Source organism: Lipophrys pholis (genome assembly GCF_963383615.2).
Source record: "Lipophrys pholis genome assembly, chromosome: 4".
NCBI lineage: Eukaryota > Metazoa > Chordata > Actinopteri > Blenniiformes > Blenniidae > Lipophrys > Lipophrys pholis.
Window position 1 is genome coordinate 26,516,753 of NC_137637.1, and position 25,429 is coordinate 26,542,181.

Here is a 25,429-nt window from a genome sequence, read left to right on the forward strand (position 1 = left end):
TGAGATGCACAGTACTGCAGTGGTTTTGATTTCTTGCTTCAAAGTGGCCTTTCTTTGTGGAGTTTGTATGTTCCTCCTAAGTGCATGTGGGATTTATCGCCAGTCTTCATCCATTATCCAATGACAGTCTTGTTACATTCAAGATTGAAAATGTTTGTCTTGTCGCAAATCAGATTACCACAGCATTTTGCAGCATTCAATTAAATTATTAATCTCCTAATATGCATTTACTGTAAAAAAAAAAAAAAAAAAAAAAGATTTAGGTTAAGTTGGGATGATTGATAGCGCGAACACATTGTTGATCAGTGAGGAATTATCGGTTGTGCCACTCTTCTATAGTTTTTCTATGTTGAAGAATATCATCTTCATACATTTATTGCAGATGAATAATAATAATAAAAAAAGAAATGTTACTATTGTTTCACTCCAGATGGAAAAAAAAAAAGCAGTATGAATATCCTGTTTGAGGAATTTAATCTATTTGTTTTCCCCACATATTTCCAGATCCATACAGATTCTGATGAAGGTGAAGGCAACATCAAGTACACAATCTCTGGAGAAGGGGCGGGTTCCATTTTCATCATTGACGAGCTTACAGGAGACATACATGCCACAGAGCGGCTGGATCGAGAGGAAAAGGCCTTTTACACACTCAGGGCTCAGGCCCGGGACCGTCTCTCCAATGACCCTCTGGAACCCGAGTCAGAGTTTGTCATCAAGGTCCAGGACATCAACGACAGCGAGCCAAAGTTCTTGGAAGGTCCCTACATTGGCAGCGTGGCGGAACTGTCACCCATAGGTAAGATGAAATATGTGGAGATGTGGACCATCTGGATTGCTGTTTTAGGCTTTGAAACTCAGGAGGGCCCAAAGGTACCTGTGTACAGTACGGAATTACCCGTTATTTTATTGCTATTTTCATGATGCATAAGTAGGGTGTATAGGATGGTGCTTTGCTGAGCGCTCAAGGGGAGCTAAAATTTGCCAAGAAAAGCAATGTGCTAAAAACCTGCCTCACATCGGAAATGGACATTCATCGTGCATCGTAGGAAGTAGAATAGTGGCACAGCTACAGCTTGTTGGTCGGAAAGAGATGGGATATAAAGGAGACGGCGCAGGCATATAAAGAAAGGCAAGGAAAACAAATTGTATTACTCTCATATGAGTTTTGTGGCTGTGTGCTGACATACTGTTTTGAGACAAATGACACAGGGGGAATAAGGGGGAAGAGGAAGCACAGAAGCGCTTCAGGAGAGTAGATAATAGTGAGGGTACGCCACATATCCAGCTAGGCTTTTGACAGTGACACCATGGTGCATTTAATCTTGACAAACATGTTTTTATTGTGAAGAACGGTATAAGCAGCACCCCAAGGCTGCTTAAAATTCCCTGTGAAACAGAAAAGACAGGTGAATGAGGGTGTCAGAGGCTTCATTAGCATGGTATTAATGTCAATGACACAGCTGATGTTTAATAAACAAAATTCTGTTTGGCTGCCAACTGCTATCACAATACCACAACATCATGTGTGTGTGTGTGTGTGTGTGTGTGTGTGTGTGTGTGTGTGTGTGTGTGTGTGTGTGTGTGTGTGTGTGTGTGTGTGTGTGTGTGTGTGTGTGTGTGTGTGTGTGTGTGTGTGTGTGTGTGTGTGTGTGTGTGTGTATGCGTGCGTGTGTGTGTTCATGCATATGCAGCCGAGGTGGGGGGTGCTTCTTGTTTGAGTGACTCCAGGAGTGGTGCAAAATGGAATGGCTCTTCCCTGTTCAAGCCTGATTGGAATTAATTCCTGCTTCCTCAGCATGATCCAAACCACGGGCAGTTCTGCCTACAGTGCTCTCTAAAACTGAATGAGGGGTGCGTGTGTGTGCATGCGTGCGTGCGTGCATGTGTGTTTGTGTGCGTGCGTGTGCGACTGAGAGGCAGAGAGAAAGGTAGCAAAAACAGGAGGGGGATAAAGAGGTTTAAAAAAAAAAATGCAGCGTTTTCGGATATGATACCAAACCTCAGGAAGCACGAGGGCTATTATCTCCTCAAGAGAAAGAGATGGAGTCATGGAAGCCATGCTTAGTTAATGTTAGTTAATGTAATCTTAATGATCATGACCCCCCCCCACACCCCACCCACCTTGGCTGCTACTCCTTGTTCGACCCTGTCGAGCCTCAGTCAAATTACACACAGAATGAGTGTGCAGTTCATGTTTTAAACATCACTGTAGAGCACTACCTCTAATGAGATAATCCACCGCTTCGCCAAGGATTCTTCTGCCCTGGTCCTGTTCCTTCTAGCTCTTCTCCTCTTTAACATCGGCTAACGTTGTATTTATTTAGTTATCTATTTACGTAGGCACGCGAGTAATAAGGTCAGCAAGTCAAGCGATTTAAAAGATTAAAAAAAATAAATAAAAAATCCACTGTCAGTTTGGCCTTTACAAGTAAATGTCCCCTCATTTAAAGCGTTGCTCAGTAATTTGCTAAATCACAGCACAATGTCACTTTATTATTGTCAACAATTTACAAATGTATTAAAGTAATATGCTCATCATCTGCAATTAAACCTTTTTTATCGTTACATCTAACTGAGTTGTTTTGCCACAATTGGTGGCATGCACCATAATTACACCTAATATGTACAGTGTTGTGTGTGTGGGGGCTGCAGGGTGGGATAGTGTGAAATCACTCTTCCTCATAGAAAGGTTAATCCCAAGACCTTTTTGCGTGACATTTGCATGTTCTTCTTTTTGTGTACTCCCGGTTCTTCAAAACCGTACATTTGAGGTTATTTGGTGATTCTACAATTGTCAATTAGTGACAATGTGAGTTTATTTGATTTATTTTTTTCCACTTTTTTTTTTTTTTGAAAGATTGACTGTTGATCAGCCTTTAACCATCACCAGCTCCAGTCCCCACCCCTGAGCCTAGGAAGTGGTATAGAAGATAAATGGAGTGTTAATTTAATGTTATCTTATGACAAGCTGAAGTTTTGCCTTCTCTTGTCTGCAAATACATTTAATTAACCATAACTTTGATAACTTAAAAACATATAACTTTTGTGATTGTTTTTTTTCCTCTCACGGTGTCCCTTGACTTGTGTCAACACCCTCTGATACTTATTTTATTTCATCCCAGCTGTGAGAAGCTCCACTATTTCCTCCCATAGCTCCACTGTGAATTGCATTGTCAGATGATTTTTTAAATGATGACTAAGGAAGTTTTTTTTAACAGCACGCTGACATCTGCTGTATACTTAATTTAGTCTTCTTCTTTTTTTTCTTTTTTCTTTTTTCTTTCTGTAAAGACGCTATATACCAGGGACCTATTTTGAATCAGCACTTTTTTATATACCGTAATTTGGACAAAGCTCTTGAGACTGTGAAGCGCGTTTTATGCTGTGATAGAAACAGGTTGCGAGCATTAGACACACCAGTGATGTTCTCGCTGTGCTGTTTTACGGCCGCCCATACGGGGAAATCGCCTTAAAACACGTGAGGCCATAATAGTAAGAAAGTAATCAGTGGTCTTCTGCCTTAGGCATATTCATCTTTACTTATCACTCCTGTCATGTCTTCCAGTGCCCGTCTTCGTCAGCCCCTTACAGCCTAAATCCCCGCCTTCCTCCTTTCCTCCTTTCCTCCTGTCTCCCGGTCTGTCGCTCTGCTTTTTCAGCACATTTAAAAAGGAAGAAAAAAAAGAAACGTAGTGCCTTTGTGAATTGTGTGTTTGGTGAAGGTGGAGATGGGGGGTAAATAACCGGATTGGCAAACTTGATGATGGAGTACGTCAGTCAGAGCTCTGGTGTTGTCCTGTGAAAAATGTGTGGCTAATGAAATTGCAGTCCTAAATCAAATTTGGAGTGCATGGGTGACTGAATGTTGCTGCGAAATTCATGCGTGTCTTTACGTTGGGACAGAAGAGGGAGCACGGTGGCGCTCTGCCTAACACTTGCTCCGTCCTCTGACTGGTGACGGTAAAGATGGATTTAATGCAGTGTCTAGTTAGAGGACGATCAAAAAAAGAAACATGACGCAGACTAGAAAATGTCTCTTCATCCTCACTGGTATTAATCAGAGCATGCTTTTAAGTCTTTACTTTGCAGAATACAAATTAAAAGATAAAGGATGCAGTGTGTATTTTACTTGTTGTAAACTTAGAAAACAATGTGGGTATTTTTCATGTAGGGAGCTTTAATGATAAATGATTTACTGTCTCATCAACAACAGGAGTGTATTTTTAACCTTAATAGCTTACGTAACACTGATACGTTGAAAAAAAGATGCCTTGCAGGTAGACTTAATTAATATCATGCATCATCAATTAAGTCCCCTCAGTATTATTTTTTTTAACCTCTGCCCAGTTTTCCCTTCTTTTCCAACCACACTTTACACTGTTATTTGGCATGGCAGCGAGTCATTGTCAAGCTCCTTGTGCACATAGTTGGAAGGTCTTTGGTTCGAACTTGAACGAGGCCATCTGAGAATTTGTCCTCCCGGCAGCCGTTTGCATTTTAAACTGGCCACCTGTCCGATCAAATTCCTCACTCCCTGAGCATGCGTCATCTGCAAGTTGAGACAGTGGATAGTTGTTGCTGCTGTACTGTTAGACAAACAAATGTGTCTCTCTAAAATAAAAAAAACATTAAAATATGCGTACATTTTTTTTTCCATGGTGGTGTGTAGGAGCACTCCATCTGCTATCTGTTTACCTCTTTCCTATTGGTGGTGTTAAGTACTAAAAAAGGTAAATTCATTATCTTTTCTGCTGCATTTCTACATGACAGATGAACAAGGATCAGAAGTAATGAGCAGTTGCCTTTCAGATGCGAACTCGCACTGAAGTAATTGCTCACTGCTATTAGCCCGCGACTGTAATTGCAGGGGAGTGACACTCCTCTTCTCAAAATAATAAAAGCCTTTATGAGTTATGCTGTCAGACATTTCTTGACTTTTACAGTAATTCTTTGACTCAAAATAGGCTTTATGTTCTTCCTCGGGATGGTTTGAGGAGCAGGTCGGATTTCAAAAAATTGTGTTTCTGCCTGGTGATCCTCAGTTTCAAGTTGTGTCCATATGCAAACGCACAACATGTTGCAGCTTTAGATGGCTCATCTTAGCAGTATTCACCGGTTTCATGCTTGAGTATGTTGTTCTGGTTTACAGGAGATAAAGTTGCATTGTAAACGTGTCCATTACAGGTCAATTTGATTAATGAATGCTCACTTACAATACAACAGGTCATCGTTCTCTTCGTGGCTCACTCCCCCCCCCCCCCCCCCCTTTTTTTTTTTAATAAGAAATGGATCCATTATTGATGTAAATAACTCTGAATGTTAAAAGCTAATGTTACCTCATGTCCATTTGCGTGGTAATGTTAGAGGTACAGGTCTGTCCATTTAAAACACCCATTACTCTACTATAAAGTAAATTGAATTCACATTTGCAGCAAAGCCCTGCGTGCCATCCTGAACTTCCCGACAACAGTACTCGTTACATAAAAGGTTAAGTCACAAAAAGAAGAGTGCAGGCGAGATAACATTTGCAACCTGTTGGAGATCTTTGTGCTCTTTGAAAAATGTCATGTAGAGAGTCACTTTGGTATGTACGATATATGTAAAATCCATAACAATGTATTACACTAATATCTCCATCCCAACACACAAAAAAAGCTAATTATTTTCACCAACAAATTCATCATTTGACAAAGAATATCTTTATTATAGGGCTTACAAACACTGCAGTGTTAAACTTTCATTGTGTGTAATAGACCATGCTGAAGCTGTTTATTAACAGGCTAAATGCTTTCTAGAGCAGCGTGGGAAGTCACACTCTTGTTCGCACATTGATTTTTGCCATATGACAGACTCTTACACATGGAAACCAACCATTTTATCACAAATTAATGTGAGTTTGCAGTAATCACAGTTTCTTTTCTTTTTTCTTAAAAATTATGCATTCTTTTTTTTTTTTTTCAATGAAACCAACTGGTAGATTGAGTTTGTACTCTTAAATCATATGGTAGTGTTGGTTCAATTTGTCTTTTCACAAATAATGAATTGGCCTTTATAGCATTGTATTGTATGTGAGAGTTTTAACTATTTGTTGCACTATTTATAAATGGTTACCTTAAGACAATGGTTACATTATCTTTGATTGTGCCTGAGAATCTGTGCTCCTACGGCCTACAGTGAGAGGGGTTCGCAGATGGCCATGTTTGTGTCACCACAGAATGTCAAGATTGTCATCTTGCCAATATCCACAGTGTCTGAAATATCCCCACCACCGTTTCACTCCACCACAGTCACTGCTGCTGCAAGCTACAACTACCGACAACTAATAGAAATCCAGCAGAGAATGATGCAGCAATCACAGCAAAATTAGTGTTGCACCAAAACTGCACGGTCGGTTGGAGATATAACTCTGCTAATGTCGGTAAACAGAAAAGATTTCATATGAAGAACAATTCTCTGCCAACAAAATCCCTGATTTCACTTCAAGTAAGAAAATCCGTGCACAGGTTCATGCTATTGTCTGTAAAAGTGGAAAAAAAACACTTAAGATACAACTTAAGATTTTTGTAGTGCATCAAAAGAAGCATTGTTTTGACTTTACTGACAATTGTGTCATGGGTACATTTTGTTTGGTTTGTTTTTTTTCTTTTCTGAAAGTCAGTCTATTAAACAGAGTTACAGGAACGTTTATAGAAATCATCGGGAAGACATGACGCCCATGACATTGGGTATGTCTTTTCGGTGAGGTACAGCCAATTTGGGTTGCGTTTACTTTCAAAGAATAATGTGTGCATCTATATTTATCAATCTAAATATCAATTGTATTTTTCTTTGTTAGTTATTGCTTTATATTTATCTTGGGATTTTTGTAATTTGTTACACTTTATATGCAGGGCATGTGGGATTTGGCTTGAAATAGTTCTTTCTGCATATTATTACCATAATAAAGTTATTGTTGGACAGATTTAATGTTTAGAGAAATGTCACTTGATGAGACTACATTCAGTCCAATGTGTGTAATTGGGTGTAAACAGAAATATATAAGATGACCCATCTTTGGCACTATTTTAAGTCTTTTTTTTTTTTTTTCCTCAGGCAGTTTCTGTCTCACAGCAGTAATAGATAAGATTTCCATCTAAATATTTATCTTTCTATGTAATGCTTTGCTCATATATTAACCGACATGAAATAGTGTGCTGGCCTAATATTTATGTTTTGGAAAGCCTCATCATTAATATTTGAATCATATCCGTCTCTTACTTTGGGTTCCCCAGCCACCGTATGCTTTAAATATTTATGTAGCTTTGATGAGCCGTGCCTAAAAAAAAATAAATAAATAAATAAAATGTTTTAACAACCCAAAGGCTAAAGTAATGTCAACCTGGTATATGATGAGGACTCTATATATTTATTATAGTTTTGATTCCCCTGCAGTTAAGCAGTAAACAATAAGCTTCAAAATCCAGTGTACTTCAGAGATGTTATTGGCATTGGCACCTCAAGTCTATTGTTATGCTCCACACGCCCAACCAATATTGGAGTTGTAAAGACAGGCCTTCTCCAATTTGAAGTGACTATTACACCGTGTTACAACATGCTTTCTAGGACATTTGCTGCTCTGTTTTTAACTCCTGATGTGAGCTGAATGACACATTAGCTCAGTTTGTTAGGCATGAAACCATTTAGTCACTGGAACAACCAATCTTTCCCTTTCACTCAAAGGCTTAATGGAAATGTGGCCAGGAGGGGCTGTTCTTGGTGGTGAGATCTCAACAGGGTGGTTTCCACGTAGATTATCCGGTGATTGATGTGGTTCCATTCGAAAGGACCAAAGGACCTCTGAGTGGCATAGATGTGGCACGGCATGACACCTGTGCCATAGCCTCTAACCTCAGGTAACACTGACTGACAAGTCGCAGCGTTCAAAGAACAACCGTCAGGCGAACAGCCGTCTGATAACAGACATTAAGCTGACCACTATCATCGGCTTTTGTCTTCGAATGACACAAACCGATGGAGTGTAGAATCACCAAATATAAAGAACCACAGGGGGAATCTAAATACTATAATAACAGCCTTAAACTGACATTTATCCCACTCTCTATCAATGACACCATCGAATATAGAAGGCCAGGCCGGGGAAATTGACCAAACAAAAACCATTCAACAAACGATATAAGACAATGCCCTGCATTTTTATCTGCCACTGCCTTAGTCTCCCTTCCATTTCTCCATACTTCAAGACATGCGTTCTTTGTTATTGCTCCAGCGCTTTTTAATAAGAATTTATGTCTTGCTCTTGTTGCTTGTTATTCATCCAAGCAATCATTCTAAAGGAAGCTTTTTGAGTTCAACCGTCAAGCAGACAGATTTCGTGACCACCATAACTGATGCCAAATTCATAACAGAAACAATATGTGGTTGTCTATCCATACAGATAGATTTGTTCAGACATGTGTGCCATGAATAGCCTGAAGTGAGGCGCTCAGACCCAAAAGAGTAAAAGCCCAGAGAGCGACATAGAACTATTGTGGGATATATTTCTTAGGTGACTTCTTGAAGGTTGATGCCCTGCCTATTGCTATACACAGAAATAAAACAATGAAGCTAGGTTTGCACCCACACACAATGAAAAGGCTCGCATCATGCTGATGTAAAAAAAAAAAGAGGAAGCTTTGTTGTGGTTGGTGAATATTATGCTTTAAAAAGGAATAGCCTAAAACAGAAGTAAGTGTATGAATGATATGATACGACAAAGATGTCAGAGTGCTGCTAAAGACAATTTGTTGACATATTTCTATTAAAAATCTTCAATATCTACAATCAGCATCGCTGTTACTGCTGAGGAGACACCCTACAAAGCGCCATATGTGTGAAGAGAGGGGTGGAACGTGGAAAACCAACAAAGCATTTTGACTGGATGCAAAACCTGGAAATCTTATCAAATACAGGATGAATTATCAGATATTTTCCACTGCATTTTAAGATGGGAGAAGGGGAAAAGTGAATCATTTAATGTTGATAATCCCCCACTGACAATTATCTATCGCGGATCAAGAATGAATGAAAGATTAACGCAAAGAACTGAGACAAAAGCTGTAAATGTATCTTTCATTCATGAGGTCTTTCATCTTCTTTTTGTCTTGACCTCTTGACCTTCAGCTTTATTTTTAATTGTTTGTTTCCCAGTTAGTGGAAGAGATAAATCCTCCACTTGTTTTGTATGTAATGCAAGAACTCCACAGGGGGATTAAAATAATAATCACCCTTCCTGTTACTCCGGTCCAGAGAGGTTGCCCAGGAGGCTGCAAATTGCTGCAGTCACCATTAGGAACGCCTGAGCCTGTCGGGCTCACAGTGGAAGAGACGAGGATGTGACAAGGCGGTGGCAAGTTACAATCAATACTTTCCGCCAATCACCTTTATGTATATGACCAGTAACATCAACCGTTATGCGCTCAACCGCGTAGCTTGACATAATGGATTTTGGCTGCGTGTGTGTGTGAATGGTCATGCGCTGAATCAGTGCTTTCGTAAGAAATTGGAAGGCCAGGAAAAAGAGGAGTGATTCAATTTGTGAAAAGCTATGAAAGATGTATTTGACAACAAAAGATCTTTGATTGGGAAATTGATTAAACCTTTTTGTTTTTCTTCACAAATGCTACTGAGCAGATGTGGGCACTTCATTTATTCTCCAGAGACCTAAAATTCAGCTGATACCAGGTCTGCAGACTGCAGACACGTGATGAAGAATAAAAGTATTTTCATAATAAAATGTTTTTTGTCACGCTGCCATCATCCGCTAGTAAACAACTACAAAAAATGTGTGAAATTAAGTCGTGATTCTCGATGCCGCCAAGTGAGCTTTCTCAACCGCATCCATCTTGGCCGTGACGTCGCAGGAGTAACTGGTGCGGACAGCCAGGATCAAAACTCAGCGATGGACGAACAGAAAAGCGAAAAAACAGAAATGTTTTCTGACATTCCACATTGTTCAGCAGTAGTTGAAGACTTTTTTTTAAAGAAGAACACTACGATAGAGTGTTGGCGGGAGCGTTGGCGGTCAGGCCGTACAGATTTGAGCCGTATCTTGACGAGCAACTGCGGCACAGATTCAGATGGATCTGAAGACGAGACGTCAACAACGATCGTCAAGGCGACGCGAACGTGTCCATATCGGTTACAGTGCGAGACGACAGAATAAAGACTGTAGATCTGATGTGATATGATGATACATGTTCTACTCACACACGTCCCAGTGAGCCTCACAGCCAGAAGGTCCCGCTTCAAGTCCCAGCCAGGTCCTTTCTGTGTCAAATTCTTATATTCTTTCCGTGTAAGTGTGGGTTTCCTCCGGTATTCCGGTTTACTTCCACAGATCAAAAAAAACATGCACTGTGACTCTCTGAGCAAGTCCCTGGACCCCCATTAGCTCCCTCAGAGTGCCGTGCTGAGTGGCTCCTGCCAATGGGTCAGTTCAGTGACCAAGTTTCCGGACGACAAACAAGGGAGTAATGATAAATTAACATTTCACTGTTAATTTTTATGGTGAAAAGAATAAAATTAGCATAAGATATGGTGTCACAAGCTGTTCAAATTATATAGCACATTTTGAGCAGTCTCAAAAGGATCTGTCAAATTCACGCAATCGCATACATATTTCAGTGCTGACGGCTGCAAAGCCAGGGAACCTTTGAGAGCAACTTGGTGTTCAGTGTCTTGCTCATTGACACTTTGACATACGGACGGGTTGAGATAGGGTATTGAACACACACATGTTCAATTAGAAGCCAACCTGCACTAACAACCAAGCCAAAGCCACCCCTAATAAAATGCAATTGTAATATAATCAGCCACTTTTCTTCTATGTCACTTTATCCAAATTAGAGTCAATGGCCGTTAGAGCTTATCCCAGCTTACTAAAGGAGAAGGCAGGATGTCAAGGCACATGTACAGACAGTGACAATAACAGACACAGAAACATACACAGGCCTGTAAGGGTCGCCAATTAACCTCAAAGACATTTTTGACCCTGACAAAATCCATGTGGAAAGTCTCTGACCCCAAACTTGTTGATATTCTTTCTGTGAGGCAAGAATGCTTAACATGACACCACAGTGCAACATTTTATTTATTTATTCATCTATAGATAGTTCATTTGTTCAACATATAGCTGATTCTTGTTCTGTTACTTCAGTTGTTTTTTTATTATTATTATTATTATTATTAGTAGTAGTATTATTATTATTATTGTTGTTATTGTTATTCTATCCAGAAACACAGTTGTTAAAGTTAATGACCAATTGATATTTCAAATTGACATGCCACGCTGGTCTACACCGTTGTCAAGAGCACAAATAATGATCCTATCTATTAAGAGGCTAACAAAGGTTAGATTTACAGTCGCTGTCATGACAAATGAAAAATATCTTTAAATCCTTGTTGAGATCTGGAAGAGGATCAATGTAAGCAGACCATTGGCTTTTATGACATGGCAGATTTTTCTTCCCTTTATACTTCATTCTCTCTCTCCGGTCTCTCGTTGCCTCGCTCTCTCTCTCCGCCTTTCTCTTGGGGCATTTATGTGGATGAGAGAGGAATGAATCACACTAGAAGTAGTGAAGAAATAACTTTTCATGTGAAAACACCTCAGCTTTTATGGCTTTACTAAATGATCCATAATGCGGGCAGGGAGCACTCAGTCCTACAGATTAAGGCGGGTCGGAGCGAGAAAGAGGCTCAGTGCTGCAGCCGTTAGACCCCTTCACTGAAGCTCGCGCCAGTACAGCACCAGCTGAGATGGGCACAAATCTCTTTTACGAGGCTGCCTCTTAAATAGCTGTCAGTCTAGTGTCTCACACGTGGCACACTCCTCCAGCTCCCCTCACAGTAATTGAACCATCTCTCCCAGAGTGCTGAAATGGTGTGGGAAGCCATTCCGACAGCCTGTGTTGATACCATTAAACCAAACTCATACATAAATCTATCTACATAGCCATCGTCACCCACCCTCCTCCCAATCCTCCACGCCCCAGAAACAACCCTCCCCTTTACTCCATTTCACCAGATGTGGTCCCAGGGTTAGTTTTCATGTGAATATTATTTATCATATACTTCCAGGGATATTGTTCACTGCCTAAATGCCACTCTGAACACAGACTATAAATTTTATTTTATTTTTTTCGGGGGAACTCACAACTGTTGCTTCTTTTAAGTTCTTCCCACCAACACCATGTCTGAAGCGATGTGAGGAGCATAGTGTGTTCCAGTTGAAAACAGTTGAATAGAAAGAGAGAAATAATTGCAATACTGCTGGCACAATAATTAATATAACTGTCACCTTATTTACTTTACTTAATTAGCCGGTAATCCTACATACCCCGTGGGATTTTAAGTACTTCAAAGAAGACAACATTAGTATTATGGAAATATTAACAATTAAAAAAAAAAAAAAGGGCAAATAATGTGTAATGAATGGCTGCCATTCCACCTCAATTACTTTCACAGCCTGCGCGAGGATTAAATGAAGAACAAGACTGTATCCTCTTTATTGTCCACTGCAGTGAGATGTTAGAACTATGTCTACTCCTCTAATTGCTGTTTCCTTCATGAATGGTCCATTGAACTTTCAAGCTTTCCAGAGTAACATTTGATCTTTAATGTAAATGTCTGCAGGATGCAAACTTCATAAAAGCACAGGCTCTAAAATCACAGCATATAGTTTGATACACAGGTTGGCAGACAAGTGGCAAATAACAATGCTTGAATGTGTTTTTCTTGAAAATGATTGTGTAATTCGATGGACCTTTGCTCTTGTGGCATACCCAGTGTGACCTCGAGCATTCAGCTCTTTTGCAATTGTAGAAGCATTCAGCAGTGATGTCTGGCTTATGAATAGCAACGCCTGGATGAGATAATAAACCAAGCCTCTTTAAAAACTGAGTTACTGTTTAAGATGGAAAAAAAAAATTAAGTAATAGCAGAGGGTATAATTAAATGTCATTCAATTTCATCTGTGTTGGTGTAATTGCACAAATATGTGAAAAACCACAATATAGAAAGTTTTGTAATACAACCCAACAAAGTCAAAGCAAACAAATGTGCCCACGAGGAGAGACCTGCATATTTTGGTAATTAAAATTGTTATTGCAACAGCGCATTCTGTCTCATCTGAGAGCAATTTGTGATTGAGGTTTTTATTGGTGGGAGAAAAACAACTCTTTAGATAATGAATATCTGGCGCTTCTCTCCATTAGACGCACTTATTCTGATACTGCTATATGCATTACATATGCATCTGCAAAAGTCAATTTCTATTGTATTCCCACTAGTCCATCAACAGTCGATTCTGCTTAAGAGAAGCCAACCACGTCAACATATACTGTAAGTAATGACTTCCAACACTGAAAGTACTGATGCAAGTCAGTGCTTTAATAAGAACCCACGTGCCAGAGTCACGGCTTCACTTTTTAATATAAACACAATAAAGAAGCATTTGCATTTATATAGTTCTTCCAAACCATCTGACGGTGCTGCCAGCCGGTATCCAGAAACAGCTGAGAGTCAAACTGATTGTCACCTGGGGAGAATTAAGATAAGGGAGTAATCCCAAGGATGGAAATGGCTTTGTTGGACCCACAGCAGTTGGACCAACTAGGTAGGACGAATTAACAAACCCCTGCCTGTTGCCAGTAATAAAGAAAAAAAAAAAAAAACATCCTAGCCTCTGAGGACATTTATGTTTTCAATATGATAAGAAGAATATGTTATTCATCCCCCAACTGGAAACCAGCATATCTTGATCATCCAAGGATCAGACTGGTGTGTACTTTTGGATATTCGCAACAGGTAAATTGCTTGATAAGAGTCAGAATATGAATTGAAAGCTCACTCTATCCTCGTTAATATGCTGTACTTTGAAATCACATGGGGTTGAAATATATCCAAATTTACCTGTGGAGCATACAATGTTGATAGCGAAACTAGTGCAAAATTAAATCATGTGATTTGCCAGCCTGCTGAATCCGTTCATGTTTATTCTTCTTTACATGCCCTTGTCTTTTTTTTTGTTAAAATAACGTGTATATAGTTACAAAACTGCACAATTTGTTGCTATGGCCTTCCGGACATGGGGGATGAAGTTTTTTTTTTTAACGCGCGTGTGCTAACTATATGCAAACGGCTCCTATTGGCATACAGTGAGAACAAAAGAGTGTTACAGATGACACCAGCAGAATAGTGATCTGAGCATCTGATTTAATGGCTGGGTGACTTTAATGATAATCCACTTTCCACACCACCACCCCCACTCAGGGGCTCCATTGGTTGACAGGAAACAAACAGTGCTCTGACACTTCTCGCTAATTAGCATCATTAGCATACGGTCATTATGTAGCTGGACAGTAGCATGACAGGGCTCTGAGAAAGGCTACAGTGGTGACCTTTAGTGGACAACACCAGCTGTCAGTAATTACCCATAGCACTGGCCAGAGAGACGGGGACAAAGACTGACTCCTCGTCCTTGAGGGCCTTTGGTGCCTAAGAATGTCTCCTATTTCATCTTCTCCTTCCTGTAAGAGAATGTATTTTTAGCCCCCCTAAAAAATGCAAGAAGTACGTAGATAAGTATGTACTTTATTTTTAGTTATTTTTTTCTTTCTTAACCCAAAAATTAATCATCTTAAAGCTCCAAGGCCTTAGGCTCGGCTTTACCTAAAATGTGTGACTAAAGGGAGAGAGACGCTCCTGCGTTCTTGATGCCAGAGGCTGGTGTGTGCACACTGTTGACAAACACTGAGTCGGAAATAATGACTTCAACACAGTTGCTCCCCCCACAAGTCTCAGTATGAAGATTTAATGTGGAAATCACTCTATTCTTTCTATTATCTGCCTAAGTGCCGGTAATCGCATGTAATTGTTTCTTTGGTTTCTAATGGTCCTTGAAGATAGGATGTTGTCTGTTTGACTCAATGTTTCCTTTCATCTGTAAGCACAACTTCTCTCCTGATGAGAGGCAAAACAAGTTGGAATTTGCTGCAGTGGAAATGTAATATCAAAAGAAATGTTCTGAAATGTATTTCAACAGAGGTGAAATAACTACCTATTGCTTTTGTACCTGATTGCATTCACCTCTCTGATCAAGCCACACACACATTACTGATAATATATTTGGAAGTTCCCTCTCATCATACGACTTATCCCTTTGCTTACATCCCCAAAAGCAGTGCCTAACTGTCAATGCTCCCCCTCAACTCAACATAAATGGGAAACCTTTTAACAGTGGCGAGTGGTGACAGACAAGTACATTCTTTTTTTGTCCAAAAACGTCCACAATCGGAAGGTTTATTACTCACATTTGTCCGGTCAAAGACAGAAATATCACTGGTTTCATACAGACTATGAAAATGCCTATATCCTTGAGTCTGATTCAAACTCACGTTGGTGAACACATGTCTGATGTGTCCTTGGTGGCCAACTGACTCCGATGTAGTTGTTTAGTTGTTGTTTTTTTAACTCTATGATCTTTCATTTTCACAGGAACGTCGGTAATGAAGGTTACCGCTTCAGATGCTGATGACCCTACGTACGGCAGCAGTGCCAGAGTGGTGTATAGTGTTCTGGATGGAGAAAGGTTTTTCACCGTGGATAGACACACAGGTAAACTTTTGTGATCTTTCTTTCAGTATTACCCTAGATAATCCCAGATACATACACATACTGTTATAATTAGTTGCATGTTAATGAACCGTTCGTTGCATTAACATTTAAGTAATTGTGTTTGCTCTGCCCGTTTCATTAGTCGTTTGGATTCTGTTGCTTTCAGAGCAAAAAACACAGTTTCTGCCACACAACATCATTATAATACAGTTCTAGTTCATGCTATAACCACATTCAGATCCAACATATGTAAAATCTCCTCCAGCTATACATTTGGAAATTTACTATTTCCCCACTGCTTTGGAGGATAGAGGACCAGCAAGGTCTGACCCACAGGCTTTCCAGAGTAGCTTAGCATTCGTGTTGCCTTCAAATGCTCCCCTAGGGAAAAGCACTAAAGTTTTAATGATTCCTTTTTTGGTCTCCACCACTTTGATTTGGTCAGCCGTAGTGCCTGGATGATAAATGGCTCTGCCTTGGTGGGACTTGCCAGGAGACTGTAGATGGTTCATTCCAGCTTCTGCCTCACGCTCCCTGTGGCACCCCCCCCCCCCCCCCCCCCCCTCCCGTCTTGTGGGCCGACAAGCCGGCCTAATAGGTGCGAGTCAAGAAGGTCAAAATAAAGAGGAGACAGACCAGCTGTGAAATCTGCCTCATTAATATCACTCTCACTCACCTTGACAACAAACTCAATAGCAAGTGATTGTGTTCTGTGTCGCTTTTGCCATGATGGAATTGTCCGGGGGCGTTTGTGAGTTTCTGAGTCAAAGTAAGAATTTTTTACAAGGAATGAACCATGTGTAACAAAACAACACAGACCATCACAATAATATACCTCATTGAATTAAGGAGCTTTTTTTCCTTTTCTGTTTCTGATTAACTTAATGTCGTGTTGCCACCTTTGCAGTACAACAGCACAAAAGAGACAAATAAATGAATGAATAAAGAAATAAATGTTAGTTGAAAATATGGGAAACAAAATGATGGAAAATGTTGTACAATACATGGATGATATTCACATACTTTCTTGCATCGCCATCATTCACATATTGAAACATGCATGCACACACTAAATTGAATAAATGTGTGATATAAAAAAAAGTTAGTTTTTACTCTCCTATTTATCCACCTGTTTACTTATTCACTCATACATATTTCATCATATGCTTACTTACTTGTATACGTACTTAATTACCTACTGACCTATTTTGTCCCATGTTCAGTCATCGTGTTATTTATTTGTGTACATATTATGGTCATTGGCATTTGAGTTCTTTGTTCTCTCTGCCTTGACAATTATAAATTATATATGTTGTCATACTTAATTGAGTAAATTTGAAGAACACTGTAGAAAATAAAACTTGACAGGTTCCCTGTGTATTTTGACAGGTGTTGGCAGGCTAGAAGGGAAGAGGATTTCTTGGTTATGTTCACGCCACAGCGGTATATTTTTCCACTGCAAAGTCAAGATGTAGTAGCTTTTATTGAGATGATATGGGAATCATCCCTTTCTCACAAAGGTGGCAAACACATTTCTCACCGAAGCACAAGCACAGATACTCAAACAAACTCAAATGTGAGTTCAACTTTACTCAAGTAAAAGCATGAACTGAACATGCAAGCTGTGTGTAGTAACCATTTGAATGACAATTCGAACAGCTGCTTCTGTTCATCCAACTTCCCATAAAAAAATCCCATGAATAGAAAATGTCCTCCTGCTCTCAACTTACTCTGTCATCTGGGCTATGTGTTTCATTTTTTTTTTTTTTTTTTTTTTTTTTTACAATCTGAATCCACTTTCTTTTTTATTTCTTTTTTTTTCTTTCTTATGACTCTCACCCACAGAATCCACTGATGGATTCACAACAGGATGGTGTGTTCCGTGCCACTTCTATCCATTTTGGTTGAATTCAATCTTGATGATGAAAATCCAGGCAATGACATTCAAAAGGTTCTAATTCCTTTTAAATGGCATTGAAATGAAAATGAAAGTGGAAAAAGTCTATCAGAGGAAAAAAAAGCTCTCGAGTAAAGTGTCACATTTGAAAATTCTCCAGTATGGGAACAATGTTTTTATACTTTGTTACTCCTCTCCAGTGAGCACACACTCACCAGAGGAACTCGCAAAATGCAAGTGATACCTCGTCCTACCAAAACAACCTCTTTTTGGTTTTTATAGCAGCCATAAAGGCACAGGCAGGTTGTGTGAGTTTTAAAGTACACAGTAGAATTAGACTTCAATTACCTCCCAGTGTGGAAACAGAATGACAATTGATGTATGAAAGATAAGGAAATTATTGGGATGTCATCATTTATTTTATATTCATGTAATGAATTACCGTACTGGATCTCCATTTCACAGTTGGTATACACTGTCCTATTACCCAGTTAAATTGGTTAATGTTAAGGCTACGTGATATGAATGAGGATATCCAGTGCATACATTTAAGTGACTGCACTGACAATGAACCACGTGGTCTCATCTGCACACACCGTGCTGTTGGAGCAATGTTTGAGTCTTATTTCTGACGCTGTCTGCTTGTGTTTTACGTGAATGAAAGAGGAGCATGTCACTTGTCTCCTTTCCTACCGCGACTGCTGCGTGTGCTGTATTTTGGCTTCTTATAAAACATGGCCCAGGGCTAAGTGTGACAGCAATCGGTGAGTTGTATGCCCAACAAAATGTAAACCTTTGGGAGTGGGACAACCCTTCACAAATGAGATGTTCATCAACAGATCCTGATGTGAAGAATCCCAGGGGGTGACGTGGAAGTAAATACTGCTGCCGGGCCACAGAGGAGAGGGCCTCTGTTTTATACCAACATGGACCATGTGCTGGTTTCTGAGAGGGCCTGAGAGACAGAGACAGAATAAGATGAGAGCCCACAGAGTGGAGTTGCATCAAAAAAAACTGTTTTACAAGTTCACGTGTTCATTACATTTTTGTTGTTTTGATGATTTTCAGCTGATTCCTTAAATTGGAATTGACCTTTCACTTGACTGTTGACTTTAATTGGCCCTTTAAATATAACCAGATCTGTGCAGTCATACAACTTAAACTCATGCCGTAGTATTGCCTTAATCCTATCTCCACATCATAGTATTTCCTCTGTGCCCCTCGCTGGCTTTTTGGAAATCCACCTCTCAAGCATGAGTGCAATTTCACAACCATGGAATAGTTGTAATGCTGTTCTGGGGGGCTGCGGTACGCCTTCATTCCGCCTCTATATATTATTCATTTTAATACGGCTGAGCCATAAAATGGTGTATGTGCAGAGGCACAAATATGTCACGATCTCTCCCATCCAGCTTGTCGGAGGGGGCGAAATGGAATAGGTTGCACTTGTGCCTCCATCATACAGTGCTTAGCAGAAGTTGATTTTCAGTCTGAGAAAGGGAATATAGTTGGTTGTCGTCTAAGTGTTGAACACTAATGTAACCTCTCCAGTGGCCTCACTTACTAACTACTCTTCCTCTCTCTCTCTCTCTGGTTGCCTCCTTTAAAACTCACCCCCTTTCCTCAATCATTAGGAATCATCATGACAGCGGTGGCAGATTTGGACCGTGAGACGCAGGATCGCTATGAGTTGGTCGTCAAGGCAACAGACATGGCAGGACAAATGGGTGGTCTCTCCGGCTCCACCACAGTGACCATAGTGATCACAGACGTTAATGACAACCCACCGCGCTTCCCACAGAGTGAGTGTCTTCTGGCAAATGGGAGATTTTCTTGTGGGTGAAGAAACTGAAAGCTCAGACAGAGGAAAAAAAAAAAAAGGACCAAAATGTGATCAAAAACGGACGATGTATTTTGCGACACGCAGGCCACTCGCACCGATAAGCAGTGGCATCAATGGCCTGTGTGCAGTCCAGGAAAATTGACTAAATTAAATTTATGGGCCAATCAAAACCGCAGCCCATAACAGAGTACTCTATCAAACGTGGAGAATTGATGCGTTCCGTTGCACATTTGATTATTGTTTTCAAGCAAAGCTCAAAAGAGGCCTGAATCAATACTGTCTTTGTACATCGTAATGCCATAGATTTACAGTGTTGAGTTGCTTTCAGATGTCTGCTTGCAACAGGTACATTTAAAACATGCACATATAAATGAGGTTTCACCCTCAGCTGTGAACAAAATTTATTTGATTGAAAAAAAAAGGAAAAAAGGAAAATGAATCATTCAAGCAGAGTTTAAAAAAATATATATATAAAAAAATAAAAAAGAGTATTTTCACATGTTGAACTTTTGAGATTTTTAACACCACAACTACCCAGTTCTCCACCCGTTTTAAAAGTTTGATTCAGCTAACATGTGGTGTATTATCATGCTAAGTGGTAGTCAAAACTGAATAATTTGATGTGTGAACACACTTGTGTTGCTTTCATTTCATCTCCTCCTTCTGTCCTCGTTTGTCATTTTAGAGTTGAACAAACACTACATTACACAGTTTCTGTTGTTAAAGCCTGGGCTACAATATCTGGCAGCCTGGGCGCTTGTATGATTGTGTTTAATATGTCTTGACAACACACCTTTCCATTTTGTTTATTCATTTTCTTTAATCTCAGTGTAAATCCCTTTGTAATCTCACTAAATCACGTTTACGAAGTCATGGGAATAAGCCCTGTAGAGTTATTTTATTGTGTCATGTCTATAATGAATATAGATTTTCAAAGCAGTTTATGAATAAATTGTAAAGGACGATGGCAGATGATGCATGCATGGGAAGATTTTCATATTTATGTTTAATTTTCCTCTGGGGAAATGTTGAGTTTATATATATATATAAACTGTTCTAGTTCATTATACTCTCTGGCAGGTCATAACAATTTTGCTTGACTATTCATTTGAATCTAAACTTAGTCTCTGCATCATTACATACAACCTTTAAAGTGTTTGTAAGAACAAACGTGTCACCAACCAAATTACAACACTATACATTTAAGCATAAGGTGTGGCTAACATGACCTGCAAAACCTCAATCTGAATATCAGAATAGGGGGAAAAAAAAAAGTAACTTAGTCACTTTGAATGTTCTGGAGTCGGCTGCTAGTGCTAGTCAGACTTCTTGGAGTTACTCAGAAAGGGCTCATCTAGTAGGGCTTGTGGTTGAGTTTCTAGTTCCAGTTACTAGTTCAAGTTTAATAAAAAAAAAAAAACTGTGACCTAGGAACTGTGGTCAAACTTAGTGTCATACCCCAGTGTGGTTTACAATAAACTTAGAAGACTGACAAAGTTGTACCTTGTAAAGTTGTAAAGTTTTCCCTCCTAGAATCCTGGAGTCCTAGACCCCAACACTTGAACAGTAACTTTGCTACCAGTTGCTATTTGTTCATTGCTACTCACTTCCCAACTTGAGTTTTCCATTACACGTGTCTTTACTCATTATCCACTTTATCTTTATTATCTCCTTCTGCCCCTCTTTCCACTTTTCTCTCTTTACCTCCGATCCATCTCTTGTACCAATGCCCTAACTTCCCACTCTCCTTTTCCACCTACGGACATCCATCCATCTTTCCCCACACATGGTGTTTTCTTATCTTTTCATCCATGATACCTTTGTCTTCTTTTTTTTTAACCCCATATCTCTGTCATGGTTTAACTGTGAGCCTATTTTCTTCTTGCGGCCACCATCTCCTCCTCTTTGCCAGAGATGTACCAGTTTTCAGTGTCGGAGGGGGCTGCTGTGGGGACACCGGTGGGACGTGTCATTGCCACCGATGCAGACATGGGAGACAACACAGACATGAGCTACCTGATCAAAGAGGGAGGGGATCTCTTCAAGGTCACCACGGATGTGGAGTCACAGGAAGCTGTTGTGTCCATCAAGAAGGTACAGATAAATTAAATCCCTGTTGTCAGTGTGTGTCACTATTAATTGTTAATTAATGAGATCTTCAAAGAAAAAGTTCGGGAATATAACACACAATGTCCTCAGCATTGCCATATTAACACCAAGGTTTGAGGATTCAGTTTCATACAGAGCAGTCGCCAATAGGGTAAATAAGCAAGCCGACATCTCTTTTGTACTTTGTAATACAAATACATATTTGTATCCAGCCTTGGAGAAATCCCAGAAGACTGTGGAAAAAACACTAACAATTGCCACATTTCTTGAAGGCAATTACTCTCTTTGTATTGCCCTTCCCTCAGCATTTTTAAGTGTTCGAAGCATCATTATCAGAGACAACAGGCTGTGTCACCTCTGGCAATTTTACTAAAACTGACAGGGACTCTTCAGGCTTGCAATCAACTGAGATTCCTTTGGTTAGCCTTCAACACAATGTCTGGGGATCATTTGGCAAAACATATTTGCTACTGCACTCTGGCTACATCTAACTATCTGTTCCTTTGTGAGCTACTTTTGATCAATAGACAAAAAAAGCTCAATGGTCTTCATCATTGCTTGTCTCAGTGGGGTTTTAGAAGTGCTATCAGTTCTTTTTCTCTTCTTGAGATGTTAAAAGTGATTTCAACTTTTAGCTTTGCAAAAACTGAGAAGCACATGTTGCAGTCGTGACGTATGAGTCGGGCAGACATTTCAACTGTTTTTAACATAAATAACACAATGCTGTCATTAACTGGTGTCCGCCTTTCAAGGTTAGTCAGTCTTGCTCTAAATAATGATAGCCCGACGGTTGTGCCAATGATAAAACACTGTTTTCTTTTCCAGCTCTGTTGTTCCAATGATCTTTACAGTCTGTACACACATCACAACAGTTGATGTTAATGCATGAGTATTGCGATTTAATTTTTGCCCATCCATGTCAGTGTTGAGCACTGTGTCACCTTAAGTGATGGATGACTTTCTGTCGAGCGAAACAGTTCAATTAGAGTCTTGTTTGGATGTTTTTCAGCCTTTGGACTTTGAGAGCAGGAGGACGCACAACGTTGTTGTGGAGGCGGCGAACAAGCATCTTGACCCTCGCTTCGCGGATCTCGGCTCCTTCCGAGACCAGACGATTGTCCGCGTGAGCGTGTCGGACGTGGATGAGCCACCTATCTTTCAACCGGCAGAAGGCGCTGTAATGGAGGTCCAGGAGGACGCCAAAGTCGGGGCACTGGTTGGTGTCGTCACTGCGAGAGATCCAGATGGGATAAACAAACCCGTAAGGTACGAAAACCGATGGAAGGTTAATTTATTCAAAAAGAAAAGCACTTATGACACATGCTGTATAATCATCTTAGATAAACACCTACAAATCAGTCATCATCACAAGATCAACATTCACAACACTCGTATAGCAAAAGACTCACCGAACTGCAGTGAATTCTATGTTTCCAAATTTCAAAAGGACCAAAATCAAGGAAAAATAACAAAAAACAATGAAATCAACAAATTTCTCTGCTTCAGAAACATTTTAGATTTGAACTGCAACCACGTGATCAAAGAGGAAAAAAGCTATACATATGTCAAGCAGTTGTGTCTCGATATAATCGTGTCCAAGAAGAGAAAGAGCACTGTTAATTTGGAACTAAAAACCACAAAGCATACAAACATTACAATCATGATCTCAAGTGTTAGTGTATTTATAGCAATTCATGTTGTGATAAAATTGCTCAACATGATTGCATGTTTAACTAATATCGTGCGGCCCAAATAAATATCGTTGCTCTCTTTTAATGACATTCATTTGAAAGATTGAACGTGTCTTGCTGTCTGGAAACCCTTTCTTAGACAACCAAAGGACCGGGAGGAACCGGCAGGCTTAAGGCCGGGTTCCAAAACACTACATGTGAGTGTTTGATCTCACTATTTGCTCTCGGGTGGACTTATCCAGAATCTACACTGCCTTCCCCAATAGTTAGGTGGGATCGGCTTCTGCACCCCGCAACCCTGAATTGTTATACAAGTGGTATCAAAGATGGATAAGGTCTGATAAAAGCCTTTTATCTGTTTTTTTAAAAAGCAACGTATAAAAATAGATGGGGACAAAGAGATAAAATTGAAGCAGTGTGCAGCTACTGTAGGAGTACAACTGGATAATGTATAGTAAATAGTTTTGAAAAAAATATATCAGCAAAAGCACTGGCAACAATATATTGCTTTTATGTTTTCTGTATATGCCCCATTATTCTACCCCAGCTGACACATTTTATTGGAACAAAATTTCTACTTTGAAAAATGTCATTTCTAAGAGCTAAAACACAGTCGAGCTGATAGACTTAAGAGCGTCTTTTCTTCTTCCAGCTATTTTTCTTAAAGATGAAGTTAAAGCCCATGCGACAGTGCAACCTACAGTTTGTGTTCGATGAAGGTGTACTGAACATATACATTTTTTATTTTTTCTTCACATTGTTTTTTTTCTGAGATCACTGTGTGTGATAAAACAGTATCATCTGGTAATCTTGTGTATCAAGGTCTTTGGTTTATATGTCCTCAGAAGAGCAATTCCAGTGTGAGGGGGGAATGTAGATAAGGGCCACGACAGTCTCGCTGACAGAGTATACACCGACACACGCAGGGCCTGTGCAAATTACCTCGATTAAAAATGCATGAGACTCAGCGTTCCAGGTGTAATAAAGTACAACACAATGGCAGCGCTGTCGTTCACCAGTGGCTTGGCAGCCTGCAGCTGAAACTATGTGTGGAGTGCGTGTGTGAGCATATACAACTATGCCTTTGTGTTTATGTGTTGGAGTGTGCTGTGATTAAGGCGGTGGTGTTGGGTGTGTGTGTGTGTGGGGGGGGGGGGGGGGGGGGGGGGGGGGGACTTGGCCAGGAGCCACCTACTGGGTAAAGTTAGTTAGCTCATGGCCTTTTATTTATTTTTTTTTTTTCTTTTAGCATCAGGCAACACCTTAGAGCTGTGTTTAATTATTCATCCCGTGTGTTCATGTTTATGTGTATAAATGCATGTACGCTGGATCAACAACACCCCCTTTTCTAGGAGAAGTGTTGATTATGCATCAATTAAAACAAGCAGAACATTGCATAGGTGTACAGTACTTTTGTACGTTACATGTATACGTTTGAAACTTTGAGTAGTTTTTCTTCAATGGTAGGTCTACTTCAGTAAGTTTTGGCAAATATTCATTACGTACCAAAGCATGCGGTGCTTTCTATCGAGAGAAGAATAAACGTTTCACCAATGAAGATGTTAACAGATGTACAAGTAATAAAGGCGTCGCTGCCTCAATAGGAAGTTAAGGATACATTTATCAGGATTATATGCTGATGCTCCTGCTACATGATGGCTGTCTCTCTCTCTCTCTCTCTCTCTCTCTCTCTCTCCCTCTCTCTCTCTCTCTCTCTCTCTCTCTCTATAAAGTGGTTCTTCTGCAAATGTTCATTGGAACAGGCAAGATTTTGTTCCAAGCATTGATTTTCTTCGAGGCATACATCTGCAACACAAGGTCTGATGAGGAGTCGAAGAAATGTTTGTCCTCCCAGCTGTGGCATGACAAAAATATGAATGGAAAATGCTATTGTTCACTTTCTCCAAAAATGAATGCAAAATCAAAAACCTATTTAATCTTTTCCCTGCTCGACATGCTCCTTTATATATCTACAAAATCTAACTGTCACATTCATGCGATCACGAGCTCGGTGGCTGTCATGTTCGCCAAAGAGGCCTGAAGAGCTTGCAATGCAAATATTTCTGTAGTTTACTTTATGTAGGTATGGGTACTCCAGCTGTGTGTGTGCGTGAGTGTGTGCATGTGTATAAGGTGGGATGGAGAGCAAATAAGAACAAAGAAACCTTTCAGTGGATTTTGTTGACTCGCCAATCTTTTAAGAGCACCAAGTAACCCACAGAAGGAAAGATG

General features: G+C 39.9%; 1 protein-coding gene across 1 annotated transcript in view; it reads left to right on the forward strand.

Annotated features, from left to right (window-relative positions):
• The window catches only part of cdh22 (cadherin 22), a 170,181-nt gene that overhangs the window by 101,534 nt on the left and 43,218 nt on the right, over positions 1–25,429 (forward strand). Inside the window, exons 4-8 of the mRNA XM_080462459.1 lie at positions 505–799; positions 15,538–15,657; positions 19,189–19,356; positions 21,310–21,491; positions 22,516–22,772. Coding sequence (XP_080318585.1) covers positions 505–799; positions 15,538–15,657; positions 19,189–19,356; positions 21,310–21,491; positions 22,516–22,772 — 1,022 coding nt within the window. The remainder of the gene's footprint in view (positions 1–504; positions 800–15,537; positions 15,658–19,188; positions 19,357–21,309; positions 21,492–22,515; positions 22,773–25,429) is intronic.